Source organism: Indicator indicator, chromosome 32, assembly GCF_027791375.1.
Source record: "Indicator indicator isolate 239-I01 chromosome 32, UM_Iind_1.1, whole genome shotgun sequence".
NCBI lineage: Eukaryota > Metazoa > Chordata > Aves > Piciformes > Indicatoridae > Indicator > Indicator indicator.
Window position 1 is genome coordinate 5,214,580 of NC_072041.1, and position 19,013 is coordinate 5,233,592.

The 19,013-nt window shown below is 46.4% G+C and overlaps 2 protein-coding genes across 2 annotated transcripts; one reads left to right on the forward strand and one right to left on the reverse strand.

Annotated features, from left to right (window-relative positions):
* Positions 1-795: 795 nt before the first annotated feature.
* On the forward strand, positions 796-7,827 carry TARDBP (TAR DNA binding protein). Its single transcript, XM_054394797.1, has 6 exons — positions 796-847; positions 1,270-1,522; positions 2,246-2,409; positions 3,186-3,326; positions 3,969-4,139; positions 4,520-7,827. The coding sequence occupies exons 2-6, from the start codon at positions 1,285-1,287 to the stop codon at positions 5,048-5,050; spliced, it is 1,245 nt and encodes a 414-aa protein (XP_054250772.1). The 5' UTR covers positions 796-847; positions 1,270-1,284; the 3' UTR covers positions 5,051-7,827.
* Positions 7,828-8,225: 398 nt separating this feature from the next.
* On the reverse strand, positions 8,226-18,521 carry MASP2 (MBL associated serine protease 2). Its single transcript, XM_054394845.1, is given in 8 exon segments — positions 8,226-8,401; positions 8,404-8,499; positions 8,502-8,583; positions 10,396-10,497; positions 11,611-11,648; positions 16,279-16,410; positions 16,648-16,825; positions 18,306-18,521. Coding segments are annotated over 8 exon segments (963 nt in total). The 5' UTR covers positions 18,465-18,521.
* Between the last annotated feature and the right edge of the window lie 492 nt (positions 18,522-19,013).

Consider the following 19,013-nt stretch of genomic DNA (forward strand, 5'->3'; position numbering starts at 1 on the left):
CGCTGCCCTGACAGATTTTTTGCACACCGGGCAGTTCCCCTTTCCCGCACACTGCTCCACAGACCGCTTATCACACGCTTCCCTGGGGATACCCCGGAGGCACTGGGCTCCCCAGGCGGGGCCGAGGAAGTGGTGATGCTCGTATTCGGCCGCCGGTACGGCCGTAGGGTCCCTTACAAACCCCAGCGCTCACCTCAGGCGACGGCCGCTGGCGGGAAAGCGAAAGCGGGCCGTCACACCGCGCGCGCCTCTGCGCTCACGACACCCGCCTGGGCCGGAGGCTCCTCTGGGCCAGCCCAGGCCGCAGTGCGGCTTTGGGACTCTCCCGTTGATCTACCGGGAACAGCCCACGAGGCAGTGTTACAGTAGAGCTACTCCCAGAACTACTGAACCCCCCACCCCTCTTCCCGTGGGGACGCCTCCAGCTGCGCACCGCACACGACAGCCGCCCCACCGCCCCTTCCCAGCAGCTCCCGCGCTCGCCGCGCGCCTGGCGCAGGTAGGGCTGCACCACCGGTCCCGCCGCGGGTGGGAATGGGAGCAGGGAGCGGGCCCTTTCCCGGCCGCTGCCACTGTCTCTATCCTGAGCACATAGCCTGCGGCTGCCGATGAACGCGGGAGACGCGTTGCCAGAGCGCGGCCTGGGCCCACCGCGCTCCGCGCAGCCTGACGCGCTCCGTTATCCTCCCCCCTCCCCCTGGGAATGGTTCGTCCCGCGGCCCGGCCCGGCCCAGCCTCTGAGGGGGGCCGCGGCCGCCATTTTGTGTGGCGCCAGCGGAAGGCAGGAGGCTGGCGTGCGGCCGAGGCGGTGAAGGTCTCCTGGAGACGCCGCTCCTTTCCCCGGCCGGTGAGCGGGACGCAGCGATTGCGCTTGGGGCCCGAGCAGCTGGCCGTGCTGGGTGCGAGGGGCTACGCCGCGTCCGGAGGTGGCGGGCTTGGCTAGGCCCCGGCAGGTGGTGAAGCCAAGGCAGCTCACCTCCGCCCGTCACCGTCCCGGCCCTGCTGGGACAGGCCGTGGCTGCTTTGGGGAATACCACTGTACTTCGGGGAGCCGTCGCTGCCAGGTCGTCGGCACGCTGCGGGATGGGCTGAGGCATTGGTCCGTGATGCCTGTCGTTATGGCAGGGCCCGGGGCTTTAACGTCAGTGAATAACGTGTCGGTGTAATTAACAGAGATGGGCTGAAGTTTTAAGGTTAGAAAGGTGAAAACCAAATCAAGGGAGAACAGCAATTGCTCATGCCCGCATTTTCCCCTCTTCTGTACTTCAGTAACTTCCAGCAAAGATGTCGGAGTATATCCGGGTGACGGAGGACGAGAACGATGAGCCCATCGAGATCCCCTCGGAGGACGACGGCACCGTGCTGCTGTCCACAGTGACGGCCCAGTTCCCTGGGGCGTGTGGGCTGCGCTACAGGAACCCGGTGTCACAGTGCATGAGGGGGGTCCGGCTGGTGGAAGGCATTCTGCACGCCCCCGAGGCCGGCTGGGGAAACCTGGTCTATGTGGTTAATTATCCCAAAGGTTTGTCTGCGTTCCTTAGACTTTCTTGTACAAGCTGGTGTTTTCAGTCAGGAGGTCTGAGAGGCTGCTAATTGAACGTGGCATCAGAATTGCTCTTAAACCTTTGCTGTACAGAAGCTCAGCGATTTGATTCATTTATCTGTTCTACAGAGTAGATTTTCAGATGTGCAGTAAGATTTGTAACTCTCTACTCACACAGCACTGCAATGACAAAGTCTTGGTTATCCTTGGAGGGTTCACAGCCATGTATAGATTTTCAAAGACTGTGGTGTAATGGGATCTTTGTGTACTCCCAGATGCTTCCCAAGCCATGGTTTGGTCGGAGCTGCTATTAAAAAGGAAAAGGGAACTCTTAACCACCCTGTATTCTCCCCCCTCAAAAAAAAACTAAAAAGGGAAGGAAGTAAATTGCTATTCAAGTATTGTTGCAAATTCTGCCTTCTCTATATCCTTACAGGACTATGAATGTGACTAGATAATACTTTAGTAAACTGCAGAACAAAGTCTGTCAAACTGCATTTTGGATGAGAACCTAAATGTAGATTGCTCTTCTATCCTTATACTTTTAGGCAGTTTGATTTGTAATATAATGAGCTCCCAGCAGCTGGCATTTCTGTAGTCTGAACTTTTTCATGTCATTGTCTTGGATTTTATACTGTGTGTTTCATAGTCAGTGGAAGCAGTTCCTAGATTTGAGGATGATATACGTTTCTCTGTATTCAGATAACAAGAGAAAAATGGATGAAACAGATGCATCATCAGCTGTCAAAGTGAAACGAGCAGTACAGAAGACTTCAGATTTAATAGTGTTGGGTCTTCCCTGGAAAACCACTGAACAAGACTTAAAGGAATATTTCAGTACGTTTGGAGAAGTTCTGATGGTGCAGGTAAAATCCTTTTGCAACTCAAGCAAGGAGGGATGTTGAGGAGAAACCAGTCTTCTGATAGAGCCGCTTAAACACAGAGAAGATCTGAAGCTGTCTCTTCTGGGTTGTGTTTTGTTGCCTGAGCTTTGTAGCTGCAGGCTTGTGTAGGTGCAGATGGCTGGGGTATTTGGGAGTGCTAATTCATGCAGGCCAGCTTAGTTTACATTAGTGTTATTGCAGCTGAATATGTGTTAATGAATTAGAGATAGCTGTGACCCGAGTGCTTGCTAGACTGATAACTCTAGAACTTCATTCAATTTATGAACAGCACGCCTCATGCCAGCAGTTATGTCTGTGTAGTCACTGCCTACGGTGGACAGTTGCTCCATAATGTGTCCTGTGTCACTTTGTGTGGCACCGTGAGCCTTGAACTGTGTGGCTAGTGTGGGTGCCTAGGAACTTGGTGGCCTTGGCTACTGTGGATGCCTAGCCAGGCATAAAGGCTCTTTTGTGGCAGAAGTCAGAAAAACAAACCTGCTTTGGTTTTCTTCTGTCTTCACGTGTGATGTTATCCTTCCAGAAGGGGCTGTGCCTTAGTCCTGGCACACTTGGCTTCTCCTTTATCTTCTGTTACTTATGTGCCTGCTGTGTGCAGCTACACCTGCATGCCCCTTTTGGTGGTCTCAGTGCTTATGCAGCCAATCTGGCTGTGCCATCACAGTTAATTTCTGTAGGCAAAGGTAGGCATACAGTGGGGGTACTCAAAACCTTGACACTCTGCTTTCTTTACATCTTAGGTTAAGAAGGACATTAAAACCGGCCACTCCAAAGGCTTTGGCTTTGTTCGGTTTACAGATTATGAAACCCAGGTGAAAGTCATGTCTCAGCGGCACATGATAGATGGAAGGTGGTGTGACTGTAAACTGCCCAATTCTAAGGTACGTCTGTATTTAATGCTAATTTTGTTTTTACCACACACTTGACAGGCACTCTTAGCAGCTGTGTTAGGTGAACAGATAAACAGACCCTCTCGGATGTGACTTCAGTCTGTGAATGGGCAGGACAAATGAAAGAAGGGAAGGAAAAGAGGGAGGAGGTGGTGAGCAGAAAATAAAGGAGAAGTGCTGGGAAAATGGGTGGGTAGGTGGGGGAATGAAGTACTGATGGAAATCTGAAAATTGTGTTTTACTGTCCAGCAGTACCTGCTGAACTTGTCTGCTGCATGAATAAATGGGGAACAAAGCAGGAGAAATAATGAATGTAGGGAGGATCAGGCTGAGGCTTTGAGTCCCAAACGGAACCTGAAGCTCCTGTTTATTTGCCTGTGTATATGTAGTTACTGCCAAAAGTGTCCTTCAGTGGCCATGTCACTGTTCCCTGTGTATTGCTCCTGTCTTCATTTTCTTTTGACCTTTCTCTCCTTGTAAAAGCATTCAAGCACCTTCTCTGAACAGAGCTTGGAATCTCAAACTTTGTGCTCTTTGCTCCTGAGAAGAGGCTAGATGAAAAGTGGCCTTGATCAGGATGTAACTGCTCTGAAGAACAATTGTGTTTATCTCTGTCTCTTCAACTCTCTCCAGCAAAGTCCTGACGAGCCCTTGCGCAGCAGGAAGGTGTTTGTTGGGCGCTGCACTGAGGACATGACAGCAGATGAACTCCGGCAGTTCTTTGCCCAGTATGGGGAAGTGGTAGACGTCTTCATTCCTAAACCCTTCCGAGCTTTCGCTTTTGTTACGTTTGCAGATGATCAGGTATGACTTCAAATATTTAAACTTCCCGTTTAGACAGACTGTGTTTCAGTAGTTTGATAAAGCATAATTTCTGGACTACATGTGGAACACTTGGTGCTCCACTCTGTTGAGAATTCCAGTGGCATTAGCTTGATTTGCTGGATTGAATTATCCAAGGTTACGCTTCTCGGATGCCACTCTGCAGATGGGTTTCTGTACTGCAGTTAGTGTAGTAGAGAATGCCGAGATAAACCCCTTCCAGTTGGATTAAGTGTATGCTTGTGCTTCCTTTGCAAGGTAAATACCTGCTCAGAATCAGGGGATATTTTTTTAGTCTTGCACTGCAACATTTAAAAAACCCAACTCTGCCATGCATTTAATCAATCCCTTATTTCTTATAGGTTGCCCAGTCTCTTTGTGGAGAGGACTTGATCATTAAAGGAATCAGCGTACATATATCCAATGCTGAACCTAAGCACAATAGCAATAGACAGTTAGAGAGAGGTGGAAGGTTTGGCGGTAATCCGGGGGGCTTTGGGAACCAAGGGGGGTTTGGCAACAGCAGAGGAGGTGGGGGAGGCCTGGGAAACAACCAGGGTAGCAACATGGGTGGAGGAATGAACTTTGGTGCCTTTAGCATCAACCCCGCCATGATGGCAGCGGCGCAGGCAGCGCTGCAGAGCAGCTGGGGCATGATGGGCATGCTGGCCAGTCAGCAGAACCAGTCGGGACCGTCGGGGAACAACCAACCACAAGGCAACATGCAGCGGGAGCAGAACCAGGGCTTTAGCTCAGGCAATAACTCCTATGGTGGCTCCAACTCGGGGGCAGCCATAGGCTGGGGCTCAGCTTCCAATGCAGGCTCCAGCAGCGGGTTTAATGGAGGCTTTGGCTCCAGCATGGATTCCAAGTCATCAGGCTGGGGAATGTAGATGCAGTGGGCTCTGATACTGACTCTATGGTGGGAAATCAAATTTTTCTAACTCCTGGTAAGTATCCTGTAAATTACATATATACTACAGTTTCCAGATCCCTTTGTTCAGTGTGCACTATAGTCAGCAGTATTTTTGACATTTTTAAAAAAAAAAAAAGTTAAAAAAAAAAAAAGAAAGATAAAAGGAGTTTTATAGGTTTTGTTACATTTCTTGTTGGAATGTTTGGAGTGGACTGCTGTTTGCCCCCTAGGTGAGCTAACACTACAGTCAATAGGAAAGGTTTCTCCTGTAATACTTTATCCTTTGTTTCCTGGCTACCTGAATTCTTTGCATGTTCAAAATGGAAACCATTGGTCAGAAACAGCATTGTCTCCCTCCTGTTTTTAATTTGATCCCACCATAAGACTCTTCAAGTGCCCCAGCTGGAGAACACGGTGTCGTTTTTGTTCTGTTTGTTTTTTTGTTTTGTTTTGTTTTTTTAACACTGTCCCCCCTCCATACTAAAGTACGATATGAAGGCTTCATTTAATCTCCGCAGTTCATCTCATTTCAAATGTGTATGGAAGAAGCACTTCATTGAAAGCAGTGCTGTAAATATTCTGCCTTAGGAATACTTCTGTCTACATGCTTTCTCATCCAAGAATACTTCATCACACCGCACATGCTGCGTCTTAGACGGTGGGTGTTCCATTTTTATCCGCTACTCTTTATTTCATGGAGTCGTATCAACGCTGTGAACGCAAGGCTGTGAGATGGAACCAGAAGGCTGTTTGAACTTTTGAAACCTTGTGTGGGATTGCTGGTGGTGCCGAGGCATGAGAGGGCTGGTATGTGCGAGGTAAAGGAGAGAGCGCATGCAGAGACCTGGTGGTGCATTCTGGGGTTTTATTTTCCTTGGCGAGATGTCTCTCAATCCTGTGGCTTTGGTGCGAGAGTGTGGAGAGCAATGATAGCAAATCAAGTACGAGTGTTTCTGGCATTCGAAGGACATCCAGATGTGGAAGACTTCCAGTGGGTTTTATACCTAGTTAACCGATTAGTTGAATGTGTTACGTGAAATGAATCTTTGTATTTTTTTTCCCTTATGTCAACTGCTGTGAATGCTGTATGGTGTGTGTTGTTTTGTTTTGGTTTTTTTTTTTTTTTTTTTTCTGTTAATGATCTGTAAGTGTGGTAATGTGAACTGAAGATGATGGGGTTGGTGATGAGAACATTGAGCTTGTGGTGTGCTTTGCAGTAGCTCTTGGAGCAGAGATCACTAGCGAGCTCAGTGTTGCCTCTTCAGGGTGGAAGTTCCACTGTCTGTAAGATATCCATAAGAATGCTGTTTGCTGCAGTTTTGTGTTTGGATGCTTTTTATAAGATTTGTCACTGTAGGAAATTCTTAAATAAAACTGATTTAAGTAATATGTGTCTTTGTTTTGCAGCCCTGAATGCAAAGAATTCATAGCAGTTAATTAATTTGTACCCCTTTGAGAGGAACTTCTGTAAAGCTTTTTGCAGTAATTGGTTTGTTTCAGATAAGCATGCTTTAAAAGGTGACAAGTCAAATGGAACCACCGCTCAGCACGTGACCCCCTACCTTTACCCCACTGTGTTTTTGCAGTGTTCAGTGACACCCATTTACCTAAAAGCCAGTTCCCACACCTAGAATGGTAAGCAGCTCCCTCCAGATTGCATCCGCACCAAGGAATGTTACTTATTCTTCTAGGAGTCAAGTTCCTCATCCAGAAGTGGGTTGGGGGAGACAGACACTGTCAAGATCTGTTGCTGCCCACAGCGCCCCCTCTGGGGATGTGTGTTTTTAACCTGTTTTTAGTCCTGTCCACCCATGGGAAGCAGGGTTCTGCAACACTGTCAGCCCAGAAGAAGCTATAAACTCATGCTAAAGCTAGTTCCAGGAAAGACTTTTCAGCTGAATAAAGCATTAGTCAGTGTACAGAGACTCTGGTTGAAATCTTAATCTGAAAAACTAAGTTTATTAGAGGTGCTGAAGCATCAGCTAAGAGGCAGCTTCTTAACAAAGAGCAGGATGTTCCTGCAGAAACTAGGGGAAGATTTATTTCCACTGGCAGTAGGATCTTGAGGAATTGTTTAATCTACTTGAACTTGAAACCCACCAAAGCATGATTCATGTTTTTTATACACCATACTATGAGGTGCTAAAGTTGTGATACTTGGATTTTTCCCCAGTTTTCAGCTCATTTAACTTCTCAAGTGTTAGCTTCATTTACTGCACATTACACTGAGGCTTGTGAACAGGGAGACCATCCCAACAGCAGATAAAACTGCACTGCTGTGAGTTTTCATTAACAAATTGGCTGGCTCTCAATGTGCATCTTGAGAGGTTCTAAACCCTCAGGCTGAAAAGTAATCCCACACTTGTTCATATCCCACTGCAAAAAGTAGCTTAGATTTTTCTTTTCTGCACCAAAGTCAGAATAACCTCCAAACTCTGTACCATCTGTGAATTTTGCATTTTAGCACTTGCACTATTACCAGCTACTTCTGCTGAGTAACACTTAAAAATGGTATTCTTGGACCTCCAAAGACTAACTGTGACCCCCCCCCTGCAAGGAGCCTCATGGTAAGTTTTTGTAATTAGCATGGCTTTAATTCTGTTTCAATTGTCCAGGTTTAGGTTTGAACAGGCTGGTTGGCAGCACTGAGTAGTCTTTGCTAACTATTTGACCCTTCCTTCACCCTCAAAACAAAATCCCTGGAAATTACAGAGTAATTTTAAAGCGTCAGTAGTATTTTCTAACTGCTTTGCATACCCCAATGTTTATAAATGAGTAAATAAACTACTGTTAAAATTGTACTGAAGTGTTTGGAGTCTTGTTTTAAAGATGCTTCATTTTCAGTTCCTTTGGAAAGTGAAATACTCAGAACTGTGAGATGCAAGAAAGAGGAAGTTTATGTAACTTCTAAGGCAACAGAGTAGTCAAAACAGGGATTTATAACATTGCTTCTGAGTTCTGAGAATCCATGTTCAGAAAAGCTGTAGAGGTACCTGCAGTGCACAGTATTGGATATAAATGCCCCTAATCCAGCATGGTTCCACATGTCAATGTGTGCCAGAGAGTGGTGGGAGGTATCTTGATGCTCTGCCTGCTTTTCACTGGGTGTGTTCATCCATCAGCTCCTGTCTGACAGGAATCCACTGCCTTAGCTAAAAGAAAACAAATTGTGTTTCACTGAGAAGAGTGGTGGCAATCTTGTACATCTCCAGCTCTGTAACAGCTGCTGGGACAGTTCCCCACACTGCCAGAGCCACCCCACCAGTTTGCTTTGTTTGAAATAGATCTTTTTTTCCTGGTAAACAAATGGGGGTGATGTTGGTACTGACACTTGATGCACCAGTCTAACCAATGCAATATTGCTGTCAAAGTTGACAAGATAATTTTTATAACCTTCATGAACAAAAAACTTTTCTGCCCGGGCTTTGAGGACTTGATCAAAATCCTCAACTTGTTCCTCACAGCTGAGGAATTTCTTTGATCAGCTACACCATGAGCAGCTGTTAGAAGCCCCCGTCACACAAATGTAAACAACCTCACTGCAGTGACCATCACAGGGATGTTCTCCTTCCTCTGCAGACAGGCTCCACAAACTGCAAAACAATGGAGGCAGAAATAACTTAAACGTTGTAAGATTTAAGCACTGAATTACTATGCTTGTGTGGAGTAAATTAAGTTAATGAGTCTAAATGTAATTCCCAGATTGTTCTGGAATGGTGGAATTGCTCGCAAATGAATACTTGATTTAGAGAACAATTTTCATTAGTTGGTATTGCATCCATCCTCTGGAAAAGTTCTGTAATCGAGAGAGATGTTTTGGGCACTGAGAAATAAGTGCATTTGTTCTAAATGTAAATTAAGGTAATTGGAATCTATGGATATTCTAATCTAAGAGATAAAAGGAACAATTTTGCTTTCACATCGTAAAATGTTCCTCTCAAAACTCAGTCTTGGATCTTGAGTAATTTTACAGAGCAGCAGCAGTTCAAGCACTGAAATAAAACATCTACAACCTTATCTTCTGCAGTGGGGGCACTCAGTGGCTTTCCCCCCTCAAAAACGCTTCTGGAGCATGCTTCAATTTCCCCAACAGAAGCAATTGAAAAGCAACAGCAGTTTGTCTATTTATCAAGCTGCATTCTCCAAAAGAGCTAGAATGAACTGAAAGGTCAACTTTTTTTCTCTTCAATGGAGCAGAGCTTCTGGCGCTAATTTGTTGTGTTAGGAGTGACAGGGAGCCTCAGGCTGACAAATTCAGAGCAGTAACAGCACTGTTAGGTCAGGAATGCAGGGCACACTGCGTGGTTATCACATCTCCTATCTAACAGTCTTGTTACTGTTCCTCCCTGTTACACAGCAACTGCAGCACCTGCTGTCCAGAACATCAGTGGGGTGTGAAGTGGCCGTCTGGCTCTGATAGGAGTGTTCTGTGCTCAGCTGGTTCTGCCTCACCAGCTGAAGAGCTGAAGATGACCAAGGCAAGCCAGACTGTGATACCTGGTGTTAAACTCCTGAGGCAAACAAGGGGACAGCCCAGCCCAGCAGCTCTCACAGCCTGGCATTGGAGCTTCACTGCACAGGGTGTAGTTACATACCAGCCTTAGGGGATGGAGCCTGGCCCCTTTGTATCTGAAACTTCTAAAGCTCCAGCTCGAGTCTACCTATGTGCCTTGCTTCAGAGCAGCTGTCCTTCTGCACAACCTACAGCCAGTCTGCACCACTAACAGCCTGACCAGGACCCAGCAAGGGCTGGTTTCCACATAAACAGTAAATGTGTGCAGCTATCAAATCAGTCAGACTACAAACTGGCTGCTGAGGTAAGCCTGTGCCTTGCTGAAACACAACCACCTACCTGTGACTTCAAAATCCTGCTGCAAGCACACAGGGACTAGAGGATCTTGCTAAGCTGCCTGCTGGGAAGCAGGATGGCACTAAGAAATACATCTGAAATACAGCATTCATCAGGAGTGTTCCAATCTGAACTTCCCTGGAGAGATGTAGTAACAAATGAGAGAACATTAAAAATCCCTGCTACACTGATCCTGTGAAATCTTTTGTCAAATCATTCTTTTCTTCCAATGTAATTACAAGAAAATCTCTAAGCAGCAGCATTCAGAGAGCATCAGCACAGGCATTCAAACACAGAAACAGAACTCTTTGGGAAAGATATCAAAGAAAGGTGAATTGCTGACAAATTCAGTGTACTGAATGTGCCTCAAAACTAAAGTGTGCGAAGAACAGGAACTGGTAATGAGGACTGCACTCCACATGTCTAATTGCTAAGCAAGGAGGCCCAGCAAGGCTGACAGTGCCACGGCTCACCCCCTCAGATGCCCCAGGAGAGCAGTGGTCACCCAGAAGGTACCGCGCTTGCACTGCTGCGATGTGACCATGGGGTGGTGCTTCAGGACTGGGACACAGCAAACCCGCACAGCGTCAGAAGCAGAATATTCCCCTTCTGATAGAACTTGTTACTCACTGCTAGAAGATCTTAGGGGAGAACCCATCCCCTTCTGGGCCCTCTCTCTGCCTTGTTTCACTCAGATGGAGCTGAGAATAAAAGGCAAAACTGTGCTGGACTTTCTGTGATGCTCTCACATCAAAAGTGTGCAGTGACCTGCCCAGAGCCAGGCTGCACTGCCAGGACTAGCCCAGCACGTCTGGCTAAACACAGACCTTCTAACTCTTGGCAGGTTGGGGAAACCGTTCCCTAAAATAAAATCACCCAGTTTAGTTCCATGTGTCAGGTGAACTCCTGCCCTGGAAGTGGAGCCGGAAGCACACCAGGAAAGCACCGCTTAAGATAGTCCCAGGGCTGGAGGTCAGAAATCAGTATGATAGCTGGAAGCTCACCAGAAACACTCCAAGGTGTTAAATTTGCACCTTGTCTGCTGCACCAGAGCTTGTAGAGTGGTGTAGGATAACTACCAGCTCCTCAATTCCAGAAGCCTCTGAATGCAGCTCTTTCTTTTTAATGCTTTTGTTGCCAGACATTTAGAATGTAATCAGATTCTCTGAGCAAAACCAGCTGTGCCTCGCCGGCACAATTGGAGGCACAAATGCTCCCTGCTGAAGAGAAGCAAGAAGGAACAGCCACAAGTGCCCTGAGGATCTCTGCTTGTTGACAGCATCTGATCACTGTAAAGTGGTGCTTTGATCAGCTGGGAACAAAGGCTTTATGGTGCTCTGCAAAGGCTGTATGAGCAATCCTTTAATTGATGAGGAATGCTGGCCTGCCTGATAACACCCGAATGTTTTTGCACTGAATTAATTATAAGAGGGAAATCGTTTGACTTTGAATTGTATCCTCAAATGCACCATGCTACCCTCCACTGACAAAAATGCCATTATCCAGTCCCTAATTACAGATTATCACCTCAAACATACCATACATATAAGGTTGCCATTTAAATGGAAGGGGACCAAATTGTGAATGAGAAAATGAATGTCACTGTCCTTTAACTAACCATGGATTTCATTAGCCAAGATTCTAAGCTCCTTTTACTTCAAAGAATGAATCTTTCACTATGTACCTACCCAGCGGCTGCAGGATGCATTGGGATACAAGCATTTACCTGGAAAGGGAGGCAGGAATGAGTGAAAGGATCATCACTCTTATGTCTGTGTGGCTCTTAGCACAACTACAATAGCACAACGCAAGGAACGATACACTTGGGTACCAAGTGTTTCTTTCAGCACAAGCTATAATTTCAGAACGTTTCCCTGTCCATCTTCCAAGGAAGTTATGAGCAGCTGCTTTTATCTGATACAAACCTATCCATCACCACAGTGACTGAGTACCTCTGTGTGCTCTACTCTGAATCTGTTGTCCTAGGTTTTCAAACACAGGTAACTAACTGTGAGGTGTCCCTGCCCATGGCAGGGGGGTTGGAACTAGGTGATCCTTGTGGTCCCTTCCAACCCTGACTGATTCTGTGATTCTATGATTCTAATAGAGTAAATCAGTTAATAACTACCTACAAATGCCTATTCTGTGGAAAAGGAGCACTTCTCAGTTTTTAAGCTTATTTGAAATGCCTCTCCTGGTCCCAAGAAGCAGGAAAAACTTGGCTAATTCACCTCGAGGTTCTGGCTGCCTCTGAATGCAGCCTAACAACACACAGCTTTGCACTAGCAGATACCAGCTGAGCTACAATGCAAATTAAATCTTTTCCTTTCATGTCGTACTTGCAGAGGATTATCAGCAAGTGTTTAGTTGTTTGGTTTTTTTCCCCTGAATTGTTATTACCCCATTCTTTCCAACTAAACACACGATTCTGTAATTCCACTGATTGTGCCTCAAACTACAGAAGCATTTGATGGCTATGTAAGAATAAAGCAGATTCTCTAGCATGCTTTCCTGAGCTGATTAAAATCCTGCCAGTGACAGAGAGTCCCCAGGCTTTAAGGTCCCACTGTAACACTTCCTTCCACCTGCTGCAAGCCCAGGTTAAGAAACCCCCAACACCAAACCCACTTGATAAGCAGCTCTAGCAGTGTACTGCTCACTGCCATGTAAGTGTAAAACAATCACCTCCTCAAAAACTGAAATTTCCTCATGCTGCTTATATCTGTTCCAGCTTTACAGCCCTTACAGGAGTAGTCTAGAGGCAACTGTAGGAAGAGATGAAATCCTTGTGTGGGAAAAAAGATTCCGTGGGAAGTCTTACCCTAAGCATACAAGCCACAGTATGATAAGCACTATGTCATTTCGTGCCAGTGCTGCATCAGAATACTTCCTTATTACCTACAAACTCATTTCTCCAAGGCATGGGATCTACTGTGTAAAGAAAGGATACTCAATTTGGTGAGCTTAAATTCTCTCTAAGAACCTCACAGCTAGAAGGCAGTAACACCTTGGTCTATTTACTGTAATGATCATCTCATCTTTTTTCCTTCAACTATGTTTAAAGGAATATTAGGCTACAGCTCAGCATAAAAACAGAATGCCAGGTTGGAAGGGACCCCAAGGATCATCTGTTCCATAAAAACATGTAAGAGAGAAACAGTGGAGGAAAGAGCACTGTGTGGTGACACACACACATGCACACATACAGGTGTATGCACACAGAGACAGAAAAACGCTGCATATAACCAAACACTGGAGTTTCTGAAACCTGTTTACTTTCTCTAATAGTAAAAGGGCCAAGGGACACATGATGAGATCAAAGGCCAAATACCACAAATCTGATACCAAGCCAGATCAAGAAATAGCATATAATTAATCAGTGTGACGTGCTGTCAAGCAAAATTTAAGGCAAACTTTTGCCTGGAGTTCATCTTAATCTAAGCAGCATACAGACAGGATCAGACCCCTGCCCAGGAACTTATATTCCATTAATCACCTACTGACCTGTACCTTCCACTGAAGCATAAGATGCTGGCCAGTATCAAAGACAGGAGGTTGGGTTCAGGGATCCTTAACCCAGATTCATCCTAGCAATGCAATTCCAGAATTCTGAGCTGCCTTCATGTTTAGAGGCTTTTCTGGGCAGTGATTGCTCTCTGTTCAGGTAGCTAAACCCAGCAGCAGACCTCTGCACAGCACTGAGATCCCCGTGCTGTTACAGTGCAAACAACACTGCTTTGTTAACACCCCACTAATTCAGACAACTGCCCCTCCCCTTGTTTTGAAGGGCTAAAGGAGATGGAGACTAACAGCTCTTCATGCTTCATTACATCTGTCTCCTCTAAACTCACTTTCCTAATTTTGATGTGAGATTTCCCTAACAGTTTGGAAAAATGTGAGTCATTATCAATAAACTTTCCTGAGTTGTGCTCTCATGAGTAGCCAAAAGTAGCTGACCCAATGGAAGATACTCTGCTACTCCAAGGGAATTTGTAGCTTGAAGATGATAAAGCTTAGACTGGACCTTACTTTTCTCCTAATATCTCCTGGATGTGGCCACTGGGACTTCCCTTTGTCAGGGCAGTATTTCTTCCATAAGTTTGCAAGCAAGAAAGTCATAAACTAGCCAGCACAAAAAGGATCAAATAATTTTCTTAACATCTGCCAGCAGAAATGCTTTCCCTTGACTTCTCAGCCCAAGGTTTAGAGCTGTCCAGAGAGTGCTCAATTATGCTTAGGCCATATTTTTATTAGAATCACAGTGAGCTGTTTGCCGGAGGCTTGAACTCTGAAAAATGAGCCCCTCAAACCCTGCAAGCCCATTGTCAGTGGCTCATTAGGTCTCCAATGAAAGATGGGTCATAAATTGTATCATCAAGCCATGACAAAATTCCAAACTGCTTTGATCACAATTCACTGTGACCATGAAAGAGCTTCTGAACACGATTAAATACAGCAGAAGTAAGCCCTGGTAACTGCTTGCACAGCCACTCTGCCTCCAGGTCAGTCCCCTGCAGCATCTACCTTCTACCACACTTGCTAAGCTCTTTCCAGCAAGTCCAGACAGTGATGGTACCTCTCTTTTTGCAGAGCGATGCTGGTATCAAGTGACTTGCCCAAGGTAACACAGAAGTCTGCAAATGCAGTAACCTGAAATGAGTCAAGTGTCTCAAGTAAAACACTCTCCATCTCCTCCTGTGCTCCTTGGGAGAGGAGCTCCTTCCCATTTACTCCAAGGTGGAGATGGGGTTGGAGAAACTGAGCCTCATAAATTGCCATTATAGGCACTTCTGCTAAACTGCAGAAATAAGGAAATGCTGATGGGATAATTCCCCTTAATCCCTCAAGTTTTTTACACAAAGCCTTGGTTTTCTTCAGCACTTCAGCTGCAGCTGCTCAGCACTGACTTGTTACTCCTGCAAGAACTATCACGTTTCCTCCAGAGCTGGGGAGCTCTAGTCACCGACAAGTATGGAGCACAGCACTTCTCCAACATGTTTCAGGAAAACTGTGCCTGCCCAAGGAGGGTACAGTCTGAAGGGACAGCAAATGGACATTAATGTAGATCAGTGAGAGGGACTGTAAGGGACTGGAACTGAACCAACCAACTGCACTGCAGAAGAGCATTATTTGTGTTCCATCTGTTGTGGGGAGGACACTGCTGCCTTCCCATGTATGAAGGCAAGACACCTAAGCCGCCTTGGTGACATTTGTATCACCTTACCAAACTCCTGGAACTCTGAGGCTTTGCTGACCAGAAGACATTTTGGCCATAAAGCTGGGCTCCTAGTGGGCCAGTCACAAAATGTGGATCAAAGAAAGTAATCCAAACCCCTGCAAAGAGTGAGTGGGCTTTGAACAGAAACAGCTTCAATCTGCAAGACTGGGTGCAGACAAGAGCATAGCTGAAAGGAACATTAGGGAACAAATGTGTGGTTCTGTTCTTGTTGCTTTTTAAGAACTATGGAAGGTCAAGCAACAAGAGCTGGACAAGAAAGTCAAGTGTCTTCAGGTAGCTGTGATGTTCAGAGGCCTTTCTCAATGCTTTCTCTCTTATCAGCTCCTGCCTTATCTACTTCTTTCTTCCCTAGTGACACACGGAAAATACATGAAGAAAATGAAATGTCCCAGAGGCTGCCATCAGCTTTCAACAAGGAACAGCCTCTTTATTGTCTGCAGGAGACAGGTCTGAAAGGCGAGGAACCAAGGCACACAAGTCACCAAGCAAGAGAAGCCTGCAGCACATGGGCAGACTGCAACAGGCAGGCCAGCTCGTCCCAGCACATCTGTCTCCATCTCTGCCTAAGCGAGGAGAAGCTTAATTATTTCATGCTGGAAAATAAAGGAAAGAAAAGAGCCTGTCAATATCAGCTTGCTCAGACGGGAACCCAAAAATCAGAGGGACAGCTTCTGCCCTCATCTCGTGAAGGCAATCCACAGAGACCTTCACAACTCAGTTGTTAGCTTTTTCCATTCATCTACTAGCTCGGGTCCAGAATACTCAGCATCTCAGTACTCAGGGAGCAAGATACACTCAGACTGGAAGTGTCTGCAGTGGGAAGCGTAAGACAACTTTTGTGTTTCTCCCTGCAGTCTGTCTAAAGCTGAACATAGGTGGATACCACCTAAGAGCAACCGAACTCAATTGCCAGTGCACGTTTTTACTGTGACACATGTTGCTGTCCCCAACAGCAGCAATTAGCCCACAGCCACTCTGCAAACCAGGGCCTCTGCTCACAGCCTTAACTGTACCTTCAGCTGCATGAGAATACTGAAAACAACAGCAAAATCCCCAGCTTTCATCTCAATAGTAGTGTCAGGACTGGAATTAAGTGGATGTTGTAGCAAGAGCTCACCCATGCACATCCTCTGGTTTTCATGCAGTGTGTAGCCAATCCGACAGCTGCAGTAGTAGCCCCCCACATAGTTGTGACAGTGATGATTGCAGAGGGGCTCCCCATCAAACAGCTGCTTGCACTCATCAGTATCTAATGGGTGAAGCACAGAATGAGGAAACCAACACCCTTCAACAACACTTTCAGTCAGAGCCACTCTGTCCTGTAAGGCTGGCTTGTTTGCCTTTGGTTGCTCTGTTCTTTTCTATCTGCCTCTGTACCACGGCCTTCTCCCACCTCCCACCAGCAGGCAGTCTGTGAGAGCACAGGGAAACACAAACCCCACAATAGCTGTGCCTCTGCCATCTCCAAGAGGGGCTGGTCTCTTACCTTCGGCAGCATAAAAGGCCTCAAAGCCTGTGAACGGTTTCTCATTGGAGTAATCAGACCGGAACAGGACCATGAGGTTGTTGTCAGCAGAGACGTATGTCTTGTTGCCCGGAGCCTCCTCAGTGTCTGTACTATCCTTTCCACACAGCCTAGCCAAGGTCCTCCCACCAGAGCTCAGCTGCAAAATGGGCACACAAATCCACCAGATGAGCACACAGCTTTGCTCTTCCCAACCTGCTGCAAGCCATTTCCAGTGGTTCAGAAAGGATCTGTTTAATGGTGTGAGAAAAGAGGCTTAGATGCTCTTAAAAGGTGCTTCTGGAGGTCAGTCCAGATCCAGGGACAGATAAGATTTCCCCCGTTCTCTGTGATTTAAGCCAGTAACTTTTTTCTCCCTTTTTCCTTTTAGAGGCCCACATAAAGCTGTGATGCCAGACTGGGTTATCAGCACCATGCTTTGTTCACGATGCTCCTGGTAACTTGGCACTTAGTCAGGTGCTGGTAAAGCCAGAGACAACTGGGGCAAAAAGGTTTCATACACCGACAAATTCAAATGTACAGTAAAAGGTCTCTGTGAACTAGGGATTCACTTGCTGTGTGAGTCACTTACAGACCCAGCTCTTCACACACCTACCAGAAAGGAGTGCTCTATCCCACCCAAAGGAAATTGCACAAAGAGCCACATGGTTTTAGGGAATGGGAGCAATTTGTCTCTTACAGAACCATGGAAATCAGGCCTGCTTACATGGGAACAAGGCTGCCTGATTGTGTTCCATCAGATTCAAAAGTACAGCTGATGGGATTTACAGAACCACAGAATGGCAGGGGTTGGAAGGAACCTCTGGACATCATCCAGTCCAACCTCCCAGCCAAGGCAGATTCACCTACACAAGGTCCCATGGGAACACATCCAGGTTGGTTTTGAATGTCACCAGAGATGGAGACTCTGGGCAGCCTGCTCCCATGCTCTGTCACCTTCAAATCAAAGCAGTTTGCATACCCCCAGTGTATACAACTCCCTCTATAATGTGTATCAGCTCCATGCAATCAGCAAAACAAGCATAGAAGTCACTCGGCCTCAAGTCGGCGACAGGGCTGCTTGCCTGCAGCACAGGTTGGCACAGGGAGCACAAAACTGCCAGGGACACCACAAATAACCCACACACTGCCCAAAGACAGGATCTTTCTTGAGGTGGTTTCTCCCATTAGCCAGCAAACACAGCATTGCAAGGGCAGGTTTAGACAAGCTGGCAGTATCTTGTTTAGACTATCACATATTTGCAGTTTCCCATTACCCTCTGTGTAAAGCACCATTTGTTAATTTCAAACACATACACACACTGTAACTTCAGCTAAATGGAGCTCAAATATTGTTCTGGGCAACAATTCAAGCCTTTTGCTTCATGAGAGGGGAACGTTAAAATTCTCTGAGCACAAACAACTCAAGTTTCAGATATTCCAACATGACAACCGGTTCCACTTCTGGTCCCACGAGCCTCAATAAATGCATCATTTAGAAATCAGCTGAGCTTGAACTTCATTAGCAGACTAGAATCCAGTTCTTAAACCAGTTGTGTTGGTCCTGCCTGTGTCCAGGATCACCTACACACAGTTTTTAACAACTCACCCTGCTACACATCACCCTGCCCTGCACATACCTTCACATAATCATATTCACACAGGTAGGACAGCTCCAGGTTGAAATGGGTGAAGTAGATACGGACAGAATATCCTTTGGGGACAGTAATATTCCAGACTCTCTCCTTGTGATTTGGGTAGACATTTGGGAAGTTGGGGGATGTGATCCTCCCATACATCTTCTGCAGCACAATGCTGCTGCTCACTCCACTGCAGAGCACAGCTAGCAAGACAAACAGCCTGTGTCAAAGGAACGGAGATTAACTGAGGAGGAGTGAGCATCAACTCAGATCACACCCCAACAGTCACATATCCCAAAAGTCACTAGTTGCCAGTCTTGATACCAAACCAGATTCAATGATAGCTGAAAGCTTCCTGCCCAACATCCTTCTCACTTGTCAATGGAAGAAATCAGCAGGTATCAGTGGAGTCATCCTGTTGTAACAACTAAACAAGAAGATAATCACACTGATGCCTTCTAAGGCCTGCACAAAGCCAAGTGCCTGGAGGAGCTGGGGAGATCCCTGCAATGACACTCACCTCATGGTGCTAGTCTCCTGCCTGAGCCTGCTCTGCTCAGAGCCCCGGAGAAGGAATCTCTTCTGATATATTTGCGTTTGGGGGTGGATGTATTTATTGTGTGTGCTCTGCTGTGTTTGTCTGGATGTTGAACTCTGATGTTTATCTTCCTTCCACCCCCTTCAGCCTGCTGAGTTCTGGGAACAACA

What these genes read in the sequence shown, in the direction of transcription:
- TARDBP (XM_054394797.1), top strand. Translation starts at nt 1,285, where the DNA reads ATGTCGGAGTATATCCGGGTGACGGAGGACGAGAACGATGAGCCCATC. An exon ending in TGTGGTTAATTATCCCAAAG is followed by an intron (nt 1,523 to 2,245) that starts GTTTGTCTGCGT and finishes CTCTGTATTCAG; the next exon opens with ATAACAAGAGAAAAATGGAT. An exon ending in GTAAACTGCCCAATTCTAAG is followed by an intron (nt 3,327 to 3,968) that starts GTACGTCTGTAT and finishes AACTCTCTCCAG; the next exon opens with CAAAGTCCTGACGAGCCCTT.